This window comes from Alligator mississippiensis, chromosome 2 (assembly GCF_030867095.1).
Source record: "Alligator mississippiensis isolate rAllMis1 chromosome 2, rAllMis1, whole genome shotgun sequence".
Classification (NCBI taxonomy): Eukaryota; Metazoa; Chordata; order Crocodylia; family Alligatoridae; genus Alligator; species Alligator mississippiensis.
In genome coordinates this window covers 36,340,856-36,364,411 of record NC_081825.1, presented here as the reverse complement: position 1 = coordinate 36,364,411, position 23,556 = coordinate 36,340,856, and the positions used below count along the sequence as shown (strand labels likewise).

General features: G+C 41.7%; 1 protein-coding gene across 3 annotated transcripts in view; it reads right to left on the bottom strand.

The window, feature by feature from the left end:
- Window positions 1-23,556, bottom strand: part of SLIT2 (slit guidance ligand 2) — a 464,358-nt gene that overhangs the window by 110,173 nt on the left and 330,629 nt on the right. For all 3 annotated transcript variants that reach the window (XM_059721607.1, XM_059721606.1, XM_059721608.1), the window contains exons 10-14: window positions 16,601-16,672; window positions 15,919-15,990; window positions 5,208-5,279; window positions 3,135-3,278; window positions 2,829-2,992 (exon numbers count right to left, since the gene is read on the bottom strand). In XM_059721607.1, coding sequence (XP_059577590.1) covers window positions 2,829-2,992; window positions 3,135-3,278; window positions 5,208-5,279; window positions 15,919-15,990; window positions 16,601-16,672 — 524 coding nt within the window. The remainder of the gene's footprint in view (window positions 1-2,828; window positions 2,993-3,134; window positions 3,279-5,207; window positions 5,280-15,918; window positions 15,991-16,600; window positions 16,673-23,556) is intronic.

The following is a 23,556-nucleotide window of genomic DNA, read 5'->3' as shown; positions in this document are numbered from 1 at the left end:
TATGATTATGTGGGAATACTGATAATATCCTCACAGTCAAAAGTTAAGTTTAATAGTTTAAATGTCTGTGGTAGCATAAGTCTCATCTCTGATGATGCTTATCATTTTATATTTACCTAGGTGCAAAGTACTTCAAAAAGGCTTACGAGCAAGATTATATGTGCCGTTTTATCTTCAGTGAACATGTCTACACGAGATGCTTACTGCACAGTATCTCGTTACTACTCTGCAGTAGTGTCTCCAGGCACTAACCATGATGCGACGCTACTGCACGGAGAGTATCACTAGGCAACCGTGTTGGGACGCAACTGAGCAGTAATGCCTTGGTTATGCAAGTATTAAATGACTGCGCAGTAACAACTGCGCAGTCAGCGTCTCATGTAGACATGGCCTATACGTTCAGTAAATCACTATTAGCAGCTCAAACTAAATCCCCAAAATACTTCAGAACATCTCTAACATTACACAGTGCACATTGTGTTTTTATTTGGTGGAAGTGGATATACACAGGCTGTGCTTTAAGGAAGATAGTCCTTAGCACTTCTTGATGAGCTTAACTTTTTTAGAAACTACATTTGTTTAAAAGTTTATAAAATCAGATGGGTGAAAAACCTGAGCTGCATGTGTAGTTATAGTAGTGTTATAAACTGCCTGTTAAAATTTTTTCTGGCAAAACATTTTCTAATTCAGAGACAAAAGTCACACTGGCTGAATTGAGTAAAAGTCTTGTTGTGGCAGGAATACAGCTGTTTTAGTCATTATGGAACTCAAGTGTTCCGGGGGGGGGTTAAGAAATCAGATCTCCCTCCACTTTATGCTGCTTTAGACTAGTAAGTTTCTAGTGCTGCCATCGATGGCATATTGGCCCATGTTGTTTTTGCTGTTTTTTGTTTAAACCCAAAACTCAAATGAATATATTAGTAGAAGAGCACAAACAATTTCACATGACCATTCCAGCTCTAAGAAAACAAAACAACATAGCAAAAAAGCAAAGCTGTTAAACACACCAGCTTAAATGGTAATGGCTAAGACTGTTCAATAAACCAGTACTCAAGGCACTGGAGAGCAACAATATACCCACAGTGCTTGAAAAAGCAAGTTTATTTATGTCATAACTGATTATGGTTGATATTATTCTATTTATTAAAATATGACCAAAAATTATTCTTTCAGATTATATATCTATAATTTAATCAACAGGTTCATTGTATGACTGGGCATTTTTTCCAATCAATTATTCATCACCTGTTAGGCACATAATGTAGCTGAATATTTTTTTCTTTTCTGTTAAGGAAGTGGTGCACACACTTGACAACCAAGGGAAAAGTAAGTAAAGTAACATATTTCAAAGAGCTAAGGCCAACATTAATAGTTGCTTTGGAAAATGTCACAGAATTACTGTAGTTTATAGAAAAGTTTAAGTTACTTTATCATCCCCAATTCTTAAACTGCATCTTTTTCATTGGAAAGTATTCCTAATGCATGTTCTGCATGACTTTAGAATGCCTTCAGTGAAGAACAAAAACATTTTTCCAGTTTTTCTACTGTGCTTTCACAAACACAGGGATCATAGTGTCACAGGTAAGCAAGCAATAGTTGCAGACAGTCAGCAGGAAACTGCTGGTTTAGAGCAGAAGAGCAAGAAATCTGCTTTAAGTTGTACTAGCTCTTTGATAGTAAGGTATTCTGTGTTTAAAAGCAGCTCCAGAGCTACATTTTAAAAACAGTGGTGTTACAATAGGTAAGTTATAGAAGGTAAGTAAAGATGTCAATTAGAATATAAAGTAGCAGGTGCAACCTTCTAACTAATGCAAATAAAAGTAACGTTTGATGGGTTATGTGCAGATCTGTGAGACAAAAATGTATCAGGAGCTGCATGCAAAGCTCTCAATTGGAAAACAGAACTACTAGTAATCTACACAGGAATACTGTATCTATCTAATGGATATTGACTATACAACACATGCATCAATTTCCTAAAAGCTACGAACTGCTTTTTTGAGAAAGAGGGAGGGTGTCTGCAGTTAGTCAGTCTTACTGCAGAACCAAACCTACCTGGAATGAAATACTGTTCTTTAGCTAAATAAAAAAGAGAAAAAATAGAAGATGCACCTGAATGTCAGCAAGCAGAGTATGAGTTCTATTAGATTAAGTATGGACTATCGTTAACTACAGATAATTACATGAAAAAATGTGTATTCACAGCAAGAGCTGATAAACAACAAAGTGTGAATAGTCATAAATGTATCCGGAACATGGACAATAAACAGTTCTTGTCTGGTATTTGCACTCATGACTGAATAAATTGTAGAATATGAAATGCACCTGGAGCAGCTGGATACCATATGACAAAGGTTAGGATTTAGAGAAATGTAAGTAGGAAATGGAATAAGATTAGAAAAAGAAAACAGTAAATTTCAGTATGAGGTAAGCTCCCTGTGTAAAATGAACGTCATGTTTTTGTATTTAGCTGGAGATTTTTAGATCTTTCACATATTCCAGAGCCTTGTGGAACTTTTTAAAAATGATTTATGTTGATGATACTTGTAGAGAATAACTCTAACATTTCATTCTGAACTATAATATATTACGTTTCTTCTGTTTGATTTAATGCTAGTCAGATTCAGTGCCAAATGTGTTAACTACAGTAATGTTCCGTGATCAAATAGTATATGACTTCCATGATTTTCCCCCTTGTTCAACAGAAGAACAAAAAAGGTTCTGCAATGTTTAATAATTTAGTGGAGAACCAGCTGCTTTTGTTAGAACTTCTGTAACCACCATTTTTGGCAATAAAATAAAAATAGCAGCTGAACTGAGAAAATTACCTGAGCAGCGGAATTTCTTGCTTTTGATCTGGCCGATCCTTTTGTTTGCCAGACGGCGGGGGCTGGTACAACGGGCACCACTGGTCTCAATAGGGTTAGTATGAAGATAATCCGCCAGCCACTTCAGATGGCAGTCACAGATAAATGGATTCTGAGCCAAATGCCTTACATGAAAAAAAAAATTACAGAATATTTGAAATTGGTCTCAAAATTTCTTGAGGGTTGCATACATTATAGAAAATAAATAGAAACATAAACATAAATAGAAAATTGTACTACATATAACATAAATATAAGTATACATACAAAGTCTGAATTGCACGGAGAGGTGAAAAGGTGCCCTTAGCAATGGTCTGAAGCTTGTTATCATACAGAGAGAGAAGGTTCAGGTTGTGTAGATCTTGGAAAGCATCTACGCGCAGACAGTTTATCTTGTTGGCATTTAATAATCTGTTAAATCAAAGATAATTATAAAATGGAAGGAATTAGTTTACTGGCACTAAAGTTGCACTGTGGTTTTACAGAGAAACTTCTTGTTCTGGTTACAAATAAATACCAAGAATTGTTTGGCTCAGTATTATAAATAACCTTAATTAACAATGGCATAAAGCATTTTACTGAATTAAAATATCTTATTAGGCGTCCTTTAATTATTCTGTTACATTTACACACATAAGTTGAAATGCACTGAATTGCTTAGCCAAAGTCTCAGGGTATATACAGTGTCTGTGGGCAGTGTTTTTATAAGTAAGGAAATAAGCCTGGAAAATCAAGTATAAGCAAGGAAAACATCTCCTTTTGCCAATAAAAGAACTGAACACTGTGTTCAGTAGCTGGATGAGATGTGCAGTGGCACTTTTAATTACATGTTACTAATCAGCATGCTGCCACATTTTCAAAGCTATAGTAAAGACTGGAAGTACAAAATAAGTCCTGTTCTATCCTACAGCAGCATTACTCTATCTCTAAAGAGAATGCTTCCTTCCAGGTAGCTCCAAAATTTCAAATTTAAAAGCTCTAAAATAAGAATCCATTATCTAAGCCCACAAGCCTTTAAACAGCAACAACCATGAAACTTGATGCTTTTGTCAAGTCAACCCCTTTTTGATATTTCGGTTTTTTTGCCCATCAGAAAATGTGTAGAACGTGTGTATTTTACATTTTGATTCACATAGTTTCAACTTATGACATAAAGGTGGATTTTTATTGAAATAAAATGATGTTCTGCCAAAAAATGTACTTCAAATAAAAAAAGCCTTGTCTGTAGAAAATGTATCCAAATGTAGTGATTTTTATATACAGCCTGAATTGAAACTGAAAGCTTTTCTTTCAACTTTAAGACCTAAATAAAACTATCTGTAACTAGAGGCCCTCTCAAAAGGAACTAAGATAAATGCATTCATGACTATTGTATCATATCTTTAAAAAAATAATTGTGAAACATCAGCCCCTAGGTGGTGCTAGGACTTGCATTTTCTCATATCAATTATCTCATGGTTTGCCCCTTCTTCCACAAGTATTTATTTGAGACATTTTGCCAAATCACCTGTCTCTAATTTCTGGACAGCATGTGCATTTAGTTAGGTGGGTAGAAATTATTTACTGAATTCATCAGCCTTTAAAGCTACAAGCTAGTGACTCTCAAATAATACTCTGGAGAATACCACTACTGTTTTATGGCCTGTTGAACACAATCTGTTTTTCAATGGTCCTAATACTCCACTGTCATTCCGACTGATTCTTTTGACAAATTTTGATAAACATATCATGACATTCTCCTTTATACCCACTGTTAAACCAAAACATAGATGACTACAAGATTACATGGGAACTGCAAGTCTGTCAAATGCCTCAGCAATTGGACATAAATTCAAGACTTTCCCTCCATAAACTTCACAACGATTTCAGAAGTTATAAGAAATAATCAGTGAAACTGTACTAATATTTGCATTTAAAATAGATGTCATTAAAATATCATTTGCATAGTAACTACATAGAGAAAATATTGTGTTAACACAGCAAGATATTTCTACTGTGGTTAATATTTGCTGTCTCATGATCTCAGTGTACTATAACAGCATGCTAATTCATCAAGGTATATTAGTATTATATGCATTTCATGGTTGGGCTTACTGGCATACAAAGGGTTCACATGCATTGACTGAGAAGTCAATTTGTGGGCAACTGGCACAGCTACCAATATAACCCCGAAATCTTGACTGCAGTTTTAACCACTAAAATCAAAATTAATGCTTTCCCCATGCTCCAATTTTTCACACAGGAATATAATTTCCTGCACATTTTTTCTGGGTACATATCCCATTTCCCAGTTTCTCCCCAGTTAACCAAAAATAGAATAAATATTCAATAAATACTCACAGCAACTGTAGAGAGAAGAGTCCTTCAAACAGACCTTTTGGAAGTTCTGTAATTTTATTCCCATAGAGGACACTGTAATGAAAAAGTATGAAACAAGGTGGCTACTTTAAGTGACCTATGCGATCTTGTTCTGACTTGGAAGAGGAAAAGAAAAAGGAAAAAACAATTTCTTTCTTCTACCGTGAAGTGATTCTATATGTTATTTATAACTAAGAAACTTGGTACTTAAAAAAATATGATTCCAGTAAGCTGACTGTAACAGTGTAGGGATCTGCCCATGCAGAAATCATTGCAGGATTAGGGCCCAAGTGGTTACGTTTACAGGGGAACCCTGTCAATCTAAGCTTTAGAATCACCGAGCATAGTAATTAGAAACTTTATTCTACAAATCAAGTAACTGCTCAGTGAGTGAAAAGGTCAGACCCTTCCTTTTAGTCAAGTTTGTCCAATATTTCCTACACCTGCTCGTAGCAGCCAGTATAGTTGAGAAGCCAATGGATGTTTTCGCCTTGTTTGTTACTCCTTATTTTTAATTCTACAAAGGACATTAAAGATAACACAGACTTTCAGGAGCAGAACTGCTTAGCTACTAATCCCTATTTGACCTGCTGCAATGGCACCTAATGAAATATTTATGAAGTGTGACACCATCTTTACTTTTGACAAATCAATATATTATTTATATCAGAATATCCATCTGACTAAGAAAAACAGATAAAAAGCCAGGGAACAATTACATACTGTACCAAAGGTTTCTGAACTGCAAATCAGAATCCCACATTGGCACCCTGTCAAGAGCCTAAAGGCAGCATCTAATATGCATGCTAATTTAGGTTTAAAAAATAAAAAGTGCACACAGCGGTAATATTTCCTGGCTTCAGGTGGCAGACTTCGCAACCTAAAAATGTTTTGTTTTTAGTGCAGTATATGCATTGCATTCTATACACAGTACATTTAGTTCTCCCCAGGACTTTATCTTTTTATTTATGTCTTTCAGGTCACTGTACACAGAAGGTGTTTTTGTTTCGTTTTTTTTTTAATAATATATTCTGTGTTACAGATCAAATCAGCCAAATCAATTCCAAATTGTATTAATTGAGCAGAACTAAATTGTTCCAAAAACCATATCGATTGAGCAGGCAGAACTCAATCTTTCTAAACACCACATATGGCGCTACAACCGGCGAGCATCCTTCATCCCAGACCTATCACCATGGGACTTCAGATACTCCACTGGGAGGCATCCTGCATGCAAGCCCAAGCCCAGATGTCTTGGGGCTCAAATGCTCCCAGATACTACAGGCTAGCATCTTCTGTTCCAGACTCTTTAGTCCTGGACCTCAGATACTCCCTACACTCGATTTTAGCCCACATCCCCATATTACACATGGGGAAAGAATAAAACAGAGAAGCAAAGCAATGAGTTCAAGATGACACAGAAGGCCAGTGGCAAGCTTGAAACAAAAGTAAGTCTTCCAACTCTCACAATAATGCCATCAACACCAACAACTATCTAACATGGAAAACAATCTCAAAATATATTTAGCATTGTTAGATTGTTCACATATTTTCCCTTGTTACTGTATTAACTCAAATATAAGACAAGGTCTTTTTCACCCAGTCAGCACATGGAAAAAAGCTTTTCATCCTACATTCATCCTACAAGGATCAATCATTGAATGCATTGGCTATTATTAAACTACTGCCAAAAGCAGCATGTGCTCAATAAAAAATCAGCTATGAAGCTGATCAAATGCAGCCAACACTGAGCACAACTATATAACAGATTGATCCAGATTGGGCAAACAAGCTGACATGAACCTATCACAAGGATAGGTTAGCACAGCCCATCTGAATAAGATATGTGGTAATGCCCACTACACTCAGGCCCCCTCAGCACCAACTCTTTTGAAGTCATGGCAAGCCACTGCACTGAATACATTTCAAATTCCTCTTCACTCCCACAGCTGAACTGCACCTTTCTTTCCCATTCCAATTGATTTCTGTTTCTTTACTGGTCTTAAATGTCTGGCAAACATCACCAAACAGGACCCCAAACAGTTCACTCAGAAGCCCCCTGTTGTCCTTTCTCAGCCTGTCTCACATGATTAGTGTGGCCTTGCCCTGCGTGAGCTAAAGCCAGACTAGGCTGCACTGCACCTCATCTAAATAACATTTTTTGGAGGATCCAAGGACTCGTGACAAGAACACCCCGTTCCAGCTATGAGTGGAGGACTAATTAGCTCATGAATCCTTTGTGGGGGTATCTGGAAAACACACATACACACACACATACTGAGCAGTACTGAGATACAGAGTCACCACAGCCTGAAACAGTGTTGACTCTGCTGGGTCCCAGACCAATTAACTATATGGTAAATCATGAGCCTTTTAGTTTTGGATTAACATAGCCTGTACTACATATAAGTAGCATTGCTCACAAGTGCTGCTTAAAAAAAAAGGTAGCTTGCATCAATTCACCATGGACTAAGTATATGGGTACTATATGCAAATTGCTACAGCCATGTTTAATTTCAGGGTTATTGTTTTCAAATTTGCTGTACTACTTTTATAAAAGGGAATCCTTTTCATGGATATGAAAGAGCAGAAAAGCCAGGATGTGTGAAAATAAAATGGATTTTTCTTGAGGGGAAAAAAACCCCAAACCCAATACATTTAGTGTCTTTTAGAACTGCCAAAATAGTGAAAGTTCACTCCATAACAAAGAAAGTACTTTTAAAGAAACTGTATAATTTCAACTCCATTTAATCAGTATTTCTGAAAGACTCCCTTTCTGTGAAAACAGTGTCAGATAGGGCAGTAGAACAACACTTGTTCATAATTAAAGATCAGAAGGTAGAAGCTAAACCCCCCCGCCCCAGGGCCTCCTCTTTGAGTGATGCTGTTAACTCAGAGTAAAGGAACAGGAGGCTATCAGTATTCCTTTTGCAAAACTTTGCATGTAAAAAGTTTATTTTGTTTACTAAACTGATCTGGATGAGAAAAAATCAGAATCAAAGAAATGTGTGGCTGGAAGTGACCTCTGGATGTCATACGGTCCAGTCCTCTACCTGAGGCAGGATCATCCCTATCCAAACTATCCCACATAAATCCAAGCCTAACTTATTACTAAAACTACGCAGTCAACCCTGTCACACAACTACAAGTCATAGCACCCTAACCTGCTACAAGTAAAGCATGGGGACAAAGATGGTTAGTGTCCTGCTGTTGCAAGGACTGTTAAACTATGCTCAAGAGATCCAAGGAAGATGACTATGTCTTCCCCTGCTACAGGGGAAGGCAACAACCCTCACAGGCTGTACCAATCTGACTATTCCTTCCTGACCATAAATTTGATAATCAGTGCGACCCTGATCAGAGAAAATGATCAAGGAACACATCTGTGGGGGCTCAGCATGGAAAGTAATGCTCAGCAGCAACCAACACAGGTTCGCTGCAGGCAGATGCTGCCTGACTAACTTTGTTTCCTTTTACAATCAGGTCACAAAGTCCTTGGATGCGGGTGTTGAGGTGGATGTCATCTACCTGGACTTCAAGAAGGCTTTTGACACACTTTCTCACCCCATTCTCATTAAAAAACTAGGTGACTGCAGCATTGATGCCTACACAGTCAGATGGGTGGCAAATTGGCTCGATGGTTGCACCCAGAGAGTGGTGGTGGACAGGTCATTTTTGACCTGGAGGGATGTGGGCAGTGGGGTTCCCCCGGGCTCAGTCCTTGGACCTGTGCTATTCAATATTATTTTTAGTGATTTAGAGGTGGGAGTGGAAAGCACGCTTCAATTCAAATTTGCTGATGACACAAAGATGTGGGGAGAAGTGGGCACACTGGAGGGGAGGGACAAAATCCAACTAGATCTAGACAGGTTGCAGGGGTGGATGGATGAGAGTAGGATGGAATTCAATGCAGACAAGTGCAGGGTACTGCATCTAGGGAGAAGGAACCAGCAATACACCCATAGGCTGGGGAACACCCTTGTCAACAGTGGCAGAAAGGGATCTTGGAATCATTGTTGACTCCAGGATGGACATGAGCAGCCAATGCAAAGAAGTGGTCAGTAAGGCTAACCGCACCTTGTCGAGCATCTACAGATGCACCACTAGCAGGTCCAGGGAGGTGATCCTTCCCTTTTATGGGGTGGTGGTCAGGTCACAGTTGGAGTATTGCGTCCGGGTCTGGGAGCTGCATTTCAAGAGGGATGTAGCTAGCACTGAGAGGGTCCAGAGAAGGGCCACTCACATGGTCAGGGGGAAGCAGGCCAGGCCCTACAAAGATAGACTAAAAGGCCTGAATCTATTCAGCCTCCACAAGAGAAGACTGAGAGGGGATCTGGTGGCCACCTATAAATTCACCAGGGGGGACTGGCGGAAAATAAGTGAGACTCTGTTCCCCTGGGCACCACCTGGGATAACAAGGAATAGCGGCCACAAATTGATTGAGAGCAGGTTCAGGCTTGATATAAGGAGGCATTACTTTAAGGTTAGGGCTGTTAGGCTCTGGAATGGGCTCCCAAGGGAGGTGGTGCTCTCCCCTACCTTGGGGGTCTTCAAGAGGAGGTTGGGTAAATATCTGGCTGTGGTACTATGATCCCTGCACTCGTTCCTGCCCAGGGGAGGGGGGCAGACTTGATAATCTGTTCAGGGCTCTTCCGACTCTGGAAACTATGAAACTATGGACAAGAACCTCCAGTCAGGAATCTCTAGATTTTAGTCCCAGCAGGAACACTGGCACACCCTAGTCAAAATCCTCAGCCTTGGTTGCATCCAACACCCAATACTTCTGAGGAAGGGGAAAAAAACCTTAACACATATTGGAACAGAAAGGAAAAAATTCCTTCTGTGGCTTATGTTGCAACTAGCAAAGCACACAAGTGTGGAAATGCCCATAGCATAGCATAGGCATAACTGTTCCTAAGCTACAAACAGACATCACCAAATGGCACGATTCAGTTGTGCCATGATGTGTTACCATTGATGATGTAGGATGAGGGGTGACACAATCTCCCTGTTTTTCCCGCTGCCTCAGACCCATGCTGTGAATCTAGGGCAGCAGGAAAAAGTGTTTTCCTGCTGGCTAGCTAAGAGGGGAAGCATTTTCCTTTGCTGCTCGGAAAAGCTAGGATTTTTCTGGGCCGGCCAGCCCTGAGCAGGGAAGCACTTTTCTCTACTGCCCCAAAACCAAGGTATAGGTTTGTGGCAGCAGGGAAAATGGTGTTTTCCTTATCTAGCCTAGCCAGCCCCTGGTGCTGGCTGAGTTAGGAAAGCACCACAAGGTAACAGATGTCTGCCACAATAAAGCAGGAGAGTCTATTACTACCTTTTGTTGCACCACTGATTTTCCTGTTATGTGGTACAACAAAAGGTAAGGATGTCTATTTCCTCCACATTTGTGCTGCCTTGAAAGTTAAGGCCGTACAAAATGAGATATTACACATCTGTTCCCATCCCTAGATCATCCCTGACCAATGCTTGTCTAATCTCTTCTTGAACACCTCCAGTGATGGAGATTCCACATCTTCCCTAAGCAAACTTTTCATTGCCACATTGCTCTGACAGTGAAGAATCTAATATCTGATAGTCAGTCTAAATCTACTTTGCTGCAACTTCAAGCCAGTGTCCTGCTCTTTGGAGCAAGAGACACACGGTGTTTTCCCTCTCCCTTATAGCAGCCTTTCAGGTATTTCAAGAAAACTCTTAAGTTCCTTTTCCACAAGCTAAGCATACCCATTTCCATCAGCCTTTCCTTGTATGGCTTGCCTTCCAAACCCTTTATCATTTTGTCACTCGCCTCTGCACCCTCCCTAACTGACCCATATTTTTTTTTTAATATAGAGCCCAGAATTGGACACAATATGCTAGATGAGGCCTAACCACTGCCGAGTAAAGATACACGATCGCCTCCTATGTCTTGCACCTAATACTCCTATTGATGTGGCCCAAAATTACATTCACTTTTTGTGGAGCTACATCACACCGCAACTTTGTACTGAATCTGTGATCTATCAATATACCCCTAGCTCCCTTTTTTATACTGTTGCTAGCCAGCCAAGTGTCATCCATTTTATATTTACGTTTTTGATGTGTTTGTATCCTTTCCTGTTCCATGTCGTTTGCAGTTTTGCTCAAAAAGCTTTCTATTCCAGCATCCAAATAATTAATAAACACATTGAACAGTATTGGATCCATAATAGGGACTCCAAACAAAACCTCGTGCCTTTCTGATATGGATTATTTTATAATTACCTTTTGCTTATAGCTATTAAGACCATATCTGTCTATCTTGTTGTTTTGTTTAGATCACATTTCTCCAATTTGTTTATGGGAAGGTCAAGTGGGACTTTGTCAAAAGGCTTGTTGAAATCCAAATACAGCTATTACAGCTACTACACCCTCTTCATCCACCCAACTAGGTAATTTATCAAAGGAAATCATGTTTGTTTGGCAATTATTTGTTCTTAGTAAAATCTACACTAGCTGCTCATGACCAGCCTTTCCTTTAGCAGATGATTACAAACTGGGTTCCTTATGATATGCTCTAGGTATTTCCTGGGTATTGAGGTAAGACTAATCGGTCTATAGTTCCCTGGGTCCTCCTTTTTGCCTTTTTTAAAGAGGGTCACTACTTTGACTCTTTTCCAGTCCTCTGGTACCTCTCCTGGCTTTGAAGATTTTGTATTTATTATTATCAAGGCCTCCAAGATTTCCTCTGTCAGTTCCTCTAGTATCTGGGAATGAAATTCATCAGGCCCCGCTGACTTGTATTAAATCAGACCCATAAAAATCTCTCTGAGTGTTACTGTTATCTCATCCCTCAGGTTGTCCCCTTATTCTTTCAAATAAACCTCTTTAGCTCTTTGTGTTCTGCTTAAGTTCCTTGTAAAGAATGAGATAAAGTAGGTGTTGTGCAGCTCTGCATTCTTTGTATTTTCTGTTAGGACTTTTCCCTGTCTATTTAAACAGTGGACCCACAGCTTCCTTTGTCTTTCTTTTCTCCACAACATATTTACAGATCCTCTTCATGTTGTTTTTAACTTTCCTTGTCAGATGAAGCTCATTTTTCTCCTTAGCCCTCCTGATTTTGTTCCTGCAAATTCTTGTTATTCCCTCATGTACTTCCTTAGTGACCCGCCAATATTTCCATTGCCTTTTGCATTTGAGGCATCCTACAAGCTCCTTATCCAACCATGCTGGTCTTTTGACATTCTTCTTCTGCTTCCATCATGTTGGAATAGCTTGTTGGGCTTCCAATCCCCTGGGCCCCTTCAATTTTCAGTCTATCTTCCCATGGCACCATTTTAACATGCATAAAAAGGGCAAAATCCCAAATTTAATTTTTTTTAATCATCACAAGATTACTTCAGGAAATACTTCCTCATATATAAAATATATTTTACACTGAATACAACTTTGTTTAAGAAAATTCCTTTTTCACTGCAGTTAAACCCTACACAAACTTGGAGACAAACTTCATTTTTACATTATTTTTTATATTTCCACATATTCTTAATAAAATGCACATTTTTCAAATAAATTCCATTCAACTACTTGCATTTCATATGAAACTTCTCATTTATATTTCACTAATTAAGAAATATCTAAATTGTGTATGCACATCAATGTATTTTCTTTACATTTAGCATGCAGATCACTAACAGAACTGTGGAAAAGGTACTGGAGTCAAGGAAGTTACATACCTCAGCAACTATACAACAGAAACTGTGCAAAAGACCCCTATGGCAAAACCTTAGAGATTTAAATTATAATATTAGATCAGGAACAGAGGTCATAGCTGACCTATGACTAGGAGTGATCTGGAGCAGTGCCCTAGTATCAGGTAAATCTGAAGCTGAGAAGAGATTCATTTCTTACACTTTTCATGGCCCTATATGAAGAACCGACTGTGTATTCACCCATGTCATTCTTTAGACGAGCATTTACTTCTTTTGGTATGGCTCCTTGGGTCTGTACCTCTAGGAGTAGACAGTTTGGCCTCGTGACTCAACTTTGGGAGTGCCAAATGCTCTCCTGCCACGACTTTGATATTGAAATTTGTTGCTGATGGGAGGAAGGTCTTTTATCTCCTGACCACAGCACTCTGTCTGCTTAGGTGCTGCCTTCTGGGGCTCCATCTCCCCTACACCCTGCCTAATGCCAACCAGTTGATGGAGTCCCAATAAAGTAAGGAAGATCTCACAGTCTTTCTGTGGTCCCCTCACTAGAGGGTCCATAAAATGTCTGTTGAACTCTTAGGGTAATTCAGCCCTGCTGGTCCAACTCCCTCTCTTCTTGCACCTCATGCATCATCCATCATAAAATTCCTCTTATTGGCTCACTTTCCACGGACAAAAGAGGGGGTTAAACTACATAACAATGTGTCACACTCCCCTTTTTACTCATACGTTGGATTATTCTCTCTCTCACACTCCTACAGGATCCTCATCGCCTATCAGCCAGCCGTCTCTCTGAGGTGTCCGCTCAGCTCCTCCGGGTAAGTCTGTAGGCTCCTCCAAGCCTTCACTCATGGGAAGCAGTTCTGTATCCCATCATTTGCCCCTCCTGGGGCAATCCATGCCAGGATGTGGATCTCTGCTGCTCCAAGCATGCACTTCCAGTCCCCTCTCTGCAGGCTCCCAGTCAGCTTTTATATGGTCCCCTAGCACTCCCTGCCCTCCTAGCAGCTTTTATCTGGGTGTTTAAGTTCTGCTCTGCCAATCAGAGACAGGAAGTGCTCCTAAAGCATGCTAGTGCTGGCGGTGTGGTTTTATGCACCTGTGTCAGAGTTGACTGTGCTGGTTCTCCTCATTGCTATGGCTTCCTGTTTGCTGCCAGTAAATCCTTTTTAAAAGCAGTTGTCTTCTAGCAACCACAGACTGTTATCAAGTTATATTTAGATTAAGAGCACATGAATCCTTCAAGACCTGGAATCTATACCTTTCTCAAGAGGTGCACTAAGCTCTTTCAGTGCCCGAGGGCACAGGCGGGGAATGGGGGGAGGTGGGGAGTGGGGGGAATTATATGGATCAGTGGAGAGCTGGGGAGGAGGAAAGGGAGACAGGAGTCTTTCCCTGCTTGGCTTTCCTTATTCTGGTGGCAGCTGCTAGTGATGCAGCTGTTGCTGTAGCAGTACAGGCTTGAGCCGCTGCTTCTGGGGGACAAGCAATGATGTGGGCTCCCCAAGGGCTACTCCTAGTGCCCTGTTTGCTCCTCTTTCCTCCTCCCTGACACAGGGCTTTGTATCCTATGCTAAGCCCCTGCTCCTGGGGGAGAGGACCATATTGGCATCTTCTTTAAGCCAGTGCAAGGGGCTGGTGCTCTGTTCACTTCCTACTAGTTACACTACTGCCTTTCTCCTTGTGTAATGGTTCTTAATTCTGAGAAATGGGATAGGAAAGTTCTCCAGGACTCTGACTTACCAAAGTGAAGACTGTCATCATAGGTTGGCAAGTGACACAAATAACTAGGATATATGCAGGGGTAAATAGTTATAATCATATAATTGTTATAATCATCTTCAGGAGGTCACACTAAATGAAATAGGGCCCCTTCTGGGCTTAAAATATATGAAGTAAGCACCTAGATACAGGACTCTTTTCCAAAATGAGGCAGAAAGAGGAATGAATCTGTTGGATTCATTCCAGTCTTACCTTATCCAAACAAAGGAAAAGAAGAGAAGAATGGTAATATTCAGAATCTGTATATTGCTTAGAAGAATACCAATTCAAGTGCTTGAATCATTTTTTGAGTCTGTCATCTTCTGACTGACTCTTCAGACTCCTCCTGTAGCTCCTGGGGGCATAAATAATGGAACCAAAGTCTCCTGAAAATCCAAACCTAATCTTTTCTTTGGGACCCCAATCCAAAATGAGTTCTGAATGAATTTGTCTCAGGCTGAGATGGTGAGAAGACAGACCTTCTCTTCTTCAAGATGACATGATATTCACTTCTATTTTCTGGTTCTTCCAGGCCCAATGGGTAAATGTTATGTAGGTCAGGTATATATAAGGGGGAATGGTGGAAGATCATTCAAAAATACTTAGGATTTCTCTGAAGTGTTATAACATTGATTATGAAAGTGAAAAAAAGGAAATAAAGAAGGTTGGGAAGGCTTTTTTAGTTACTTTTTAAAACGTCTGTCCTATGGTCAGCATGTATATACATCCTACCTGTCATATCACTTAATCTATTTCTGAGAAACATGAGTCATAAAGCAAAACAATATAAGCAAGAATCTAAAAGGCATAAATATTATACTCTTTACAGGAGCCCAAGTCAGCATTCTTCAATCACTGCCTAGAGCCACAGTCTTCTTTAAGACAACTTTATATACACCTAACACCACAGCTTTCCATCTGCCTTCTTATTGTTTGTTATTACCATGTCTTATCCCACTAAACTGGCCTTAGACTGCATATAAGAACTATTGCTGGAAAACAAAAAAGCTATCTGTTTTTCTACAGCTCTCTGTATGCTATGAAAATATTAACATAAAATAAGACCAATGTTAGTTGTTTAGCCAGCAAAATGTTTAAGATTATAGTCCTAACACTTCTGAAACTTTTTTTTACATTTAGAAGACAAAACGGATAGAGTTTAAATAAGAATTTTGCACAGACGTGAAAATTCAAAAAGTTCACACACTATAAACGTAAGAAAGTTACTCTCTGTTTTGAGAGAGAAAATGTATACTTACAGAGAGTTGAGTGAACGCAGACCCTGAAAAGCATCTGGAGCTGCCTCAGAGATCTGATTATTGCTCAGATCACTAAAATAAGAAATAAGGTTACATTAAATTAATTCAAACTCATGCTACAAAAGGTAAATACTGAAATAATATCTGCTTAGCATAGGTCATGTGAGATATTTTAATATTTATTTTGACTTCATGAAAGAAAGGTGAATTCACATATAAAAACACTTCAAACTGCAATATCATAGTGAAAGAAATTGTTAAATAGAAGGCATTTTAATAAAAATGATAACAAGATTTATTTGTGGTACTTATAAGAGACTTAAATACATTTTATGAAGTATTCTTTGTGGAAAGAAATTTATAACCTCAATGATATTATGAAATGAAAATGTCATGCCCTCATTTCAAACTACATACATAAACAACATAAAGAGATTTTTTTCTTGTTATTCATGCACTATATTTATATAAATTCATACTAACTATATCAAATGTTAAGATACAAGCAATTGTTACTAATATAACAAAGGAAATGTACGATTTTAGTGAGCAGACGCATATATCAGCTAATTCTCCTTCTGTCAAATATTTTTAAGTACTCATACATTGATAGGAGTTTCACTGTTTGACCATGATCTGTTTTATAAAAACACTTGTATTTAATTCCAGATTTCCTACTCACATTCTTCGAAGCTTTTTATATGGTGAGAAAGCTCCAGGAGGGATGACCTTGATTGAATTCTGCTCCAACCGTCTGCAAAGAAAAACAATACCATGAAAATACAAAAACATAATGCCAAAAAGCATTCTAAAAAATATACAAATCATATGTGAATAAATTATAGAAGTATTTTAATAAACATAGGTGTTAACTTTTATTTTTGCTGGGGGCGGGGCTAAGATGATGCCCCCCTCCTCCCACTGGCATGGCCGGAGCAGAGCTGAGTGAAGCCCATGCAGGGGTGGGAGCAGATGCAGGCTACCCACAGCAGGCTCAGGGCTCCCCACCCTGCTGCCCAGCCCCCAGGAGCCCTGTGCTCACCATGCCACCATGGCAAGGCACCCCCTGGCCTCCTGGCAGCGGTGGGGGACACAACTCTGTGCACTGCCCCTGTTGCTGCCAGGCATGCAGGGGGTACCTCAACATGGTGGCATGCTGTCATGGGGCTCTGGGGGGGAGGGCGGTAGGACAGGGAGCCCTGAGCCCTCAGAGGGAAGCCTGCATCTGTCTCCACCCTGTGCACAAATCTGGGGACATGTGCCCCCCCTCCCAGCTCCCTTCCCAAAGTGTGCACAGTGGCAGGGGGCCACCCCCCCCAGACAAGCTGCCTGTGGCTCTCCCACTCCCTGGCCTTGGGCCCTATTCACTGTCCTGTTTGGGCAGTGCCCTCAGGCCCAGCCCCTGCCCCACTCCCTCCCTCACCATGGAAGCCTCAATCTGCCCCCACAATAGCTTTACCTGCAGACAGCTGGGGGAGCTGCTCTCCACCACTGCCTGGGGCTGTATTCCTGGCCATGTGCACAGGTGCACACGCACAATTGCATGTAGGACTTCTTGCATCATGCTTCCTGCAGACCCTTGCAGGCTAGAACTCTGCCAGCCTACAAGGGGAAACCCACCATTTCCCATGTTCTTCCACTTTAAATGGGAAACCTGGGTCCCTGTGTGATATTGGCAATCTGGGACAAATGATGTCCTGGAGTCATGCAGCCAGAGACCAGGACTTGATATTCCCATTTTGGGACTGTCCTGCCCAATAAGAGACAGGTGGTCTCCCTATCCTCTTCCTGAGGGAGGCCAGGGCCCTTGGGCCCATGTACTCAGTGCTTATGATAACAACACAGGTAGTTTGCAAAAAATATTATTGTATAGATATTCTTCTATGAGTTTATGCAAAGTTTATAATCACTTTCATATTCTTTTCAGTAAAAACATGTTCTCTTGACCTTTAGACTAAGTACAGAACATCAAAATCCTGAGGATAAATTGATTTAATCTTTATAAGTTAGTATAAGATACGTAGATTGAACAGATAATTAAGTGAACAAACATTCACTATGGACTCCAGAAATTCAGCTACATGCCAGCAGTGGCCCAAGCTAGAAAACAGGGGATGCTAGGGCCTGCCTCCGTGTTCTGCTAGAGCAGACAACTGAAACCTGGAGGGGATCCGGGACAGACGTTCAATAAACCGATTTAACCTAAATCAGTTAAGTCTGATACTACATCTATCCAGGTTTATGTTAAACCAGTTTTGGTCATTTTGAAAGTGGTTTATGTGTACTGAACTTCTGTTGCGTTACAGATCTGAACTGGTTTCCAATCACTTATCATTTTCTGTCCCTAGGCTTAAAGTTATAAGAGTAATATCTAATTTGTTTTTCTTTACACCATATCAACAACACATTTTTTTGCAACTCAAACAAGGAATTTAATCAAACAATGAGGGGATGGAGGGGGTGTTATATATGCAAGTTATCTTTACTGGTTTTGCACTTTGATGATACTTGAAATATTTGCCAAGAATGCACCAGCTGCATTCATATAAGATGTATATAAAGTGAGACATTCATATACCTTGTTGAAAAAAAGTTGGACAAGAATGGTAACACTGGAACACTAACAAATGCTAATCCTTGCAATGGATTGTGCTTTTACATGTGCATGACAATTTCTTTCAGTACATTCCCCTCATTTTTTTTCAAGAATTAAAAAATCTCTTTGTAGTTAGCAATACGAATCTAACATTGCTTAGTAGATAATGTCTGGGATAATGGAAGGACCTTTTGCAGCGCTCATGAGAATCTGTTCAGACCTGTTGGGTTACTTACAAACCACTGAAAAGCTCCATTCTTTATTCATCTTTTCCTCAGCAGAGGTTCCTGGCCTACTTCAAGGAAATAAAACCCCATTCATTCTATGAGCATTATGTAGGATCTTATGCCAGCAAGCTAACAGACAGATTCCAGACAAGACACAAATAAGAGGTCCTCCTCCTATTGCTGCTCCCATCCACAGAAACCCCTTTTTTGCTCAGAGGCTTACAAAAGGCTTAGGATGCAAAAATCTAGTTTTACTTAAAAAAAAAAAAAAAATGAATCGGTGTTGATAATTCAGCATTCAGTTCTTGAGTAAGTCCTCCTACCCATTGAAAAGTAATGCAAACTAAGAACAAAACCCAGAGAAGGCTATATATTTGATACATAATGGAACTGTATTATTACATGGTGGGGGGAGGGGGGATCTCATCTTAGATTCAAGTACTAGCCCAGGGCAGGTGGCAGCTTAGCTCCCCCACCCAAACAGCCTGCCCCTACCCGCACTGCTTACTTTCTGCTCCGGCTCTAGCCCCTTTAGTTCTGACCTGGCACAGCCTAGAACTGTTGCTACTTCTTTTTTGCCTGGCCACCTGGACTGGACCCAGGCTGAGGCTGCCAGCCCTGCCTGCCCTAGGGGAGTAGTAGAGCAGTGCAGGAGAAGGCAAGCAGCAGGGGGAATCAGGGGCAGGGAGGGAGTGCAGAAGGCACGGAGTTTGAAAGGAGGGGGCAGGCTGTAGTCAAAAGTATAGGGTGTGGGGCAGGGGCAGGCACAGGGGGCAAAGGAAGGGGGGAAGGCAGCAGAAGGGGGTACAGAGGGTGAGGAGAATGGAGCTGAGGGCAGGAATGGACATGGGGGATGCGGCATAAGGACAGGGGACATGTGGCAGGGGGCCAGACACAGGCATGTTGGGGGGGCAGAAGGCAGGCAGCCAGTGGGCAGCATCATAGGGAGGGCAAAATGGCAAGGGATGAGGTTCTGGGCCCTCTCTTCCCACTGCTGCTTTCTCTGCCACAGCAGTAGGAGGGACAAATGTAATTAGATTCTTTTTAAACTCTATACATGGAAAATTATAACAAATTTATTATTTTTCATGTATAGAATCTAATTATTGGGGGGGTCATGTTAAATATAAAGTTATCTTGGATTTGGGTAAATATGGTACATTCAGAATTCGTCTTACAGTGCCTTATCCCACAAAATGTAGAGTTCTTTTAAAAGACAATCACACCAGTTTGTCCTAATATGTATTATTTTGCATTTGTAACACTGAATTACATCTTCTATCCTGCTAAAAGTTCAATTTCCGTCTTAGGTCTCAGAAATTCCTCAGTCATCTTCAATTGTAATTGCATGTCATTTGCTTATTTTGCCATTTTACTTCTCAAGTCCTTTTTTGACCGTTAATAAGCATTTTAAACATTGTCTGGAATCTTTTGGCACCAGACTAAACCTTTAGCAACTGTGAAAATTTAGCCACTGTGAAAATTGTTCCTATTTTTTGTACTTCCTTAGACAGACTTATGTAAAATATTTTGCTTCTCAGTTCAGGACCAGTAGGCAAGTTAAGAGGACACATGATTACTCTTCCCTACAGAGAGATAAGAGTAAAGAATACAGATGAATAAAATAAACTTTAGCTATAGATTTCATAGACATTAGGGCTGGAAGGGACCTCGGAAGATCATCGAGTCCAGCCCCCCGCCCAAAGGGCAGGACGTCAGCTGGGGTCATAGGATCCCAGCAAGATAAGCATCCAGTTTCATCTTGAAGGTGTTCAATGAAGGTGCTTGAACAACCTCCAGCGGCAGGCTGTTCCAGACCTTGGGGGATCGGACAGTAAAGAAATTCTTCCTTATGTCCAGCCTGAAACGATCTTGTAGTAGTTTGTGACCATTTGTCCTCGTCATCCCTTGGGGCGCTCTGGTGAACAAACGTTCCCCCAGATACTGGTGATCACCCCTGATAAACTTGTAGGTGGCCATCAGATCACCCCTGAGCCTGCGCTTTTCCAGGCTAAAGAGCCCCAGGGCTCTCAGCCTGTCATCGTAGGGTCTGCTTCCCTGACCCCTGATCATGCGCGTGGCTCTTCTCTGGACTCTCTCAAGCTTCTCCACATCCTTTTTGAATTGTGGAGCCCAAAACTGGACGCAGTACTCCAGCTGCGGCCTCACTAAGGCCGAGTACGGGGGGAGAATGACGTCCCGGGATTTGCTTGAGAAGCATCTATGGATGCAAGCCAGCGTTTTGGTCGCTTTACTAGCCGCAGCATCGCATTGCAGGCTCATGTTCATCTTGTGGTCAATGATGACCCCCAAGTCTCTTTCTTCCATAGTGCTAACCAACATAGCACTGCCGAGCCTATAAGGATGCTGCAGGTTTTTCTTCCCAAGGTGGAGAACCTTGCATTTATCGGCATTGAACACCATCAGATTTTCATCCGCCCACTTGCTGAGCCTGTCCAGGTCAGCCTGGATCACCCGCCTGTCTTCTGGCGTGGATGCTTTGCCCCAAAGTTTGGTGTCATCAGCGAACTTGGCCAGTCCGCTTCTGACTCCAGTGTCCACATCGTTGATGAAGATGTTGAACAGTATGGGTCCAAGGACAGAGCCCTGGGGGACCCCACTGGTCACAGGACACCACGATGAGTGACTTCCATCAATTACTACCCTCTGGGTCCGACCCCGGAGCCAATTTTCCAGCCAGTGGATCGTGGGGGACCCAAGGCGACAGTTGGCCAGTTTCTCCAAGAGACGATCATGGGACACCAGATCGAAGGCTTTTTTGAAGTCAAGATATATGACATCAATCTCATCTCCCTTGTCCAGGTGATAGGTCACCTGGTCGTAGAAGGAAATGAGATTGGTCAAGCAAGACCTACCTGCAACAAACCCATGCTGGCTATCCCTTAAGATGTTGGCGTCGGCCAGTCCATTAAGGATGGCCTCCTTAATAAACTTTTCTAAGATCTTCCCCGGGATAGAAGTCAGGCTGATGGGCCTATAGTTAGCCGGATCCACTTTCCTCCCTTTCTTGAAGATAGGCACCACGTTGGCCTTCTTCCAGTCTTCGGGCACTACATCAGAGCGCCAAGAGTTTTCAAAGATCCGCACTAGAGGCTGGGCTATGATGCTCGCCAGCTCCTTGAGTACCCTGGGGTGAAGATTGTCAGGGCCGGCTGACTTGAAGGTATCCAGCTTCTCAAGATGTTCCTTCACAAAGTCAGCATTAATGGAGGGCAGGGGATCACCCTCACCCGGACTTCCCGGCCCTGTAGCGGGCACGGGCGTCCCATGGGGCTGATGAAAGACCGACGCAAAGTACCTATTTAATAGGTTGGCTTTTTCCTGGGCGTCAGTTGTCAGTTGCCCCATCTGGTTCAGCAGGAGTCCAACGTTGCCCCTGCTTTTCCTCCGGCTCCCCACATATCTGAAAAAGGACTTTTTATTGTCCTTGATGCTCAAAGCTAGCTGGAGTTCAGTTGCAGCCTTGGCTTTCCTGGTCTGCTCCCTACAGGACCGGACCAGTGCAGAATAATCCTCCTTGGAGGTGACTCCCATCCTCCATCCTTTGTAGGCCTTTCTTTTTAGCCTCAGGAGGTCTGCTAGGTCCCTGGAGAGCCAGGGGGGCTGCTGTGCCCTCTTGCTGCCTTTCCTCCGAGATGGAATAGACTTAGTTTGTGCATTGAGGATCGCTCCCTTGAGGAGCAACCACTCTTCTTGAACTCCCCTCTCCCTGCGGTCACAGTCCCTTAGGGCCTCACTGACAAGCCTCCTGAGCTTGTCAAAGTCGGCTTTCCTGAAGTCAAGGACTTGCGCGTTGCTGACCGACTTGCCAGCTTTTCAGTGGATGGTGAAGGTGATCAGCTCGTGGTCACTGTCACCCAGCTTCCCATCGATCACTAGGTCGCCGACTAGGTCCTCCCCAGTAGCCAGCACCAGGTCGAGCAGCGCTTTGCCTCTCGTTGGCCCATAGACTTCTTGAGTCAGGTAGAGGTCATCCACGCACAAGAGGAAGCTCTGCGACCGCTCAGATTTTGCTGAGCGATCCTCCCACGAGATGTCTGGGTAATTGAAGTCACCCATGACAACCATGGTCCTGGAGCAAGCTGCCTCAGCCAGTTCCTGGGCAAACTCCTCGTCTAGCTCAGGACTTTGGGTGGGAGGTCTGTAATAGACTCCCACCATTGTGTCCCCTGTGCCGTGTTCCCCACGGATTTTAACCCAGAGGGTCTCCAGCCGTCCACCCTGGTCGCCAATATCGGCTTGCAGGGACGCGTAGCTTTCCTTAACACAGAGAGCTACACATCAAGGCCAATACTGGTCATAAAACAAATAGGTACTAACAGCTCTTGAATACATTAGGTTGAAACTTAGGTTTCTAATCATTGGAGCTGGGAGGTTCTGAAGCAGCCTCTCAACAGGATTGGGGAGGGGACAGGGGCAGGGTGAGGGAAAAAACTGGTTTTAGGATGGAACTTGATAATTTTATGAAAGGGATTAGATCATGTGGTTGCCTGTGACAGCTGTGGATTGGGTCACCTGGGAAGGTCCTTTCCAGGCCAATATCCTATACTTAATTTTCTTAATAGCTTCTTGTGATACCATTTGATAAAGGTTTTAATATGATGTGTGAACAGATTTTTGCATGTCCATGTCTGCTTCACATCTGTCTCACTGATCCATAGAGGGCATGAATCTGTTAAATCTCAGCTACACTTACTGGCTCTTTAGCTCATGCAGTAAAAAAAAAAAACCAACCTTTTTATGCAGGAGGTCCTCAGCTTACTCCCTATCTATCCTCATGAAATCAATGAACTT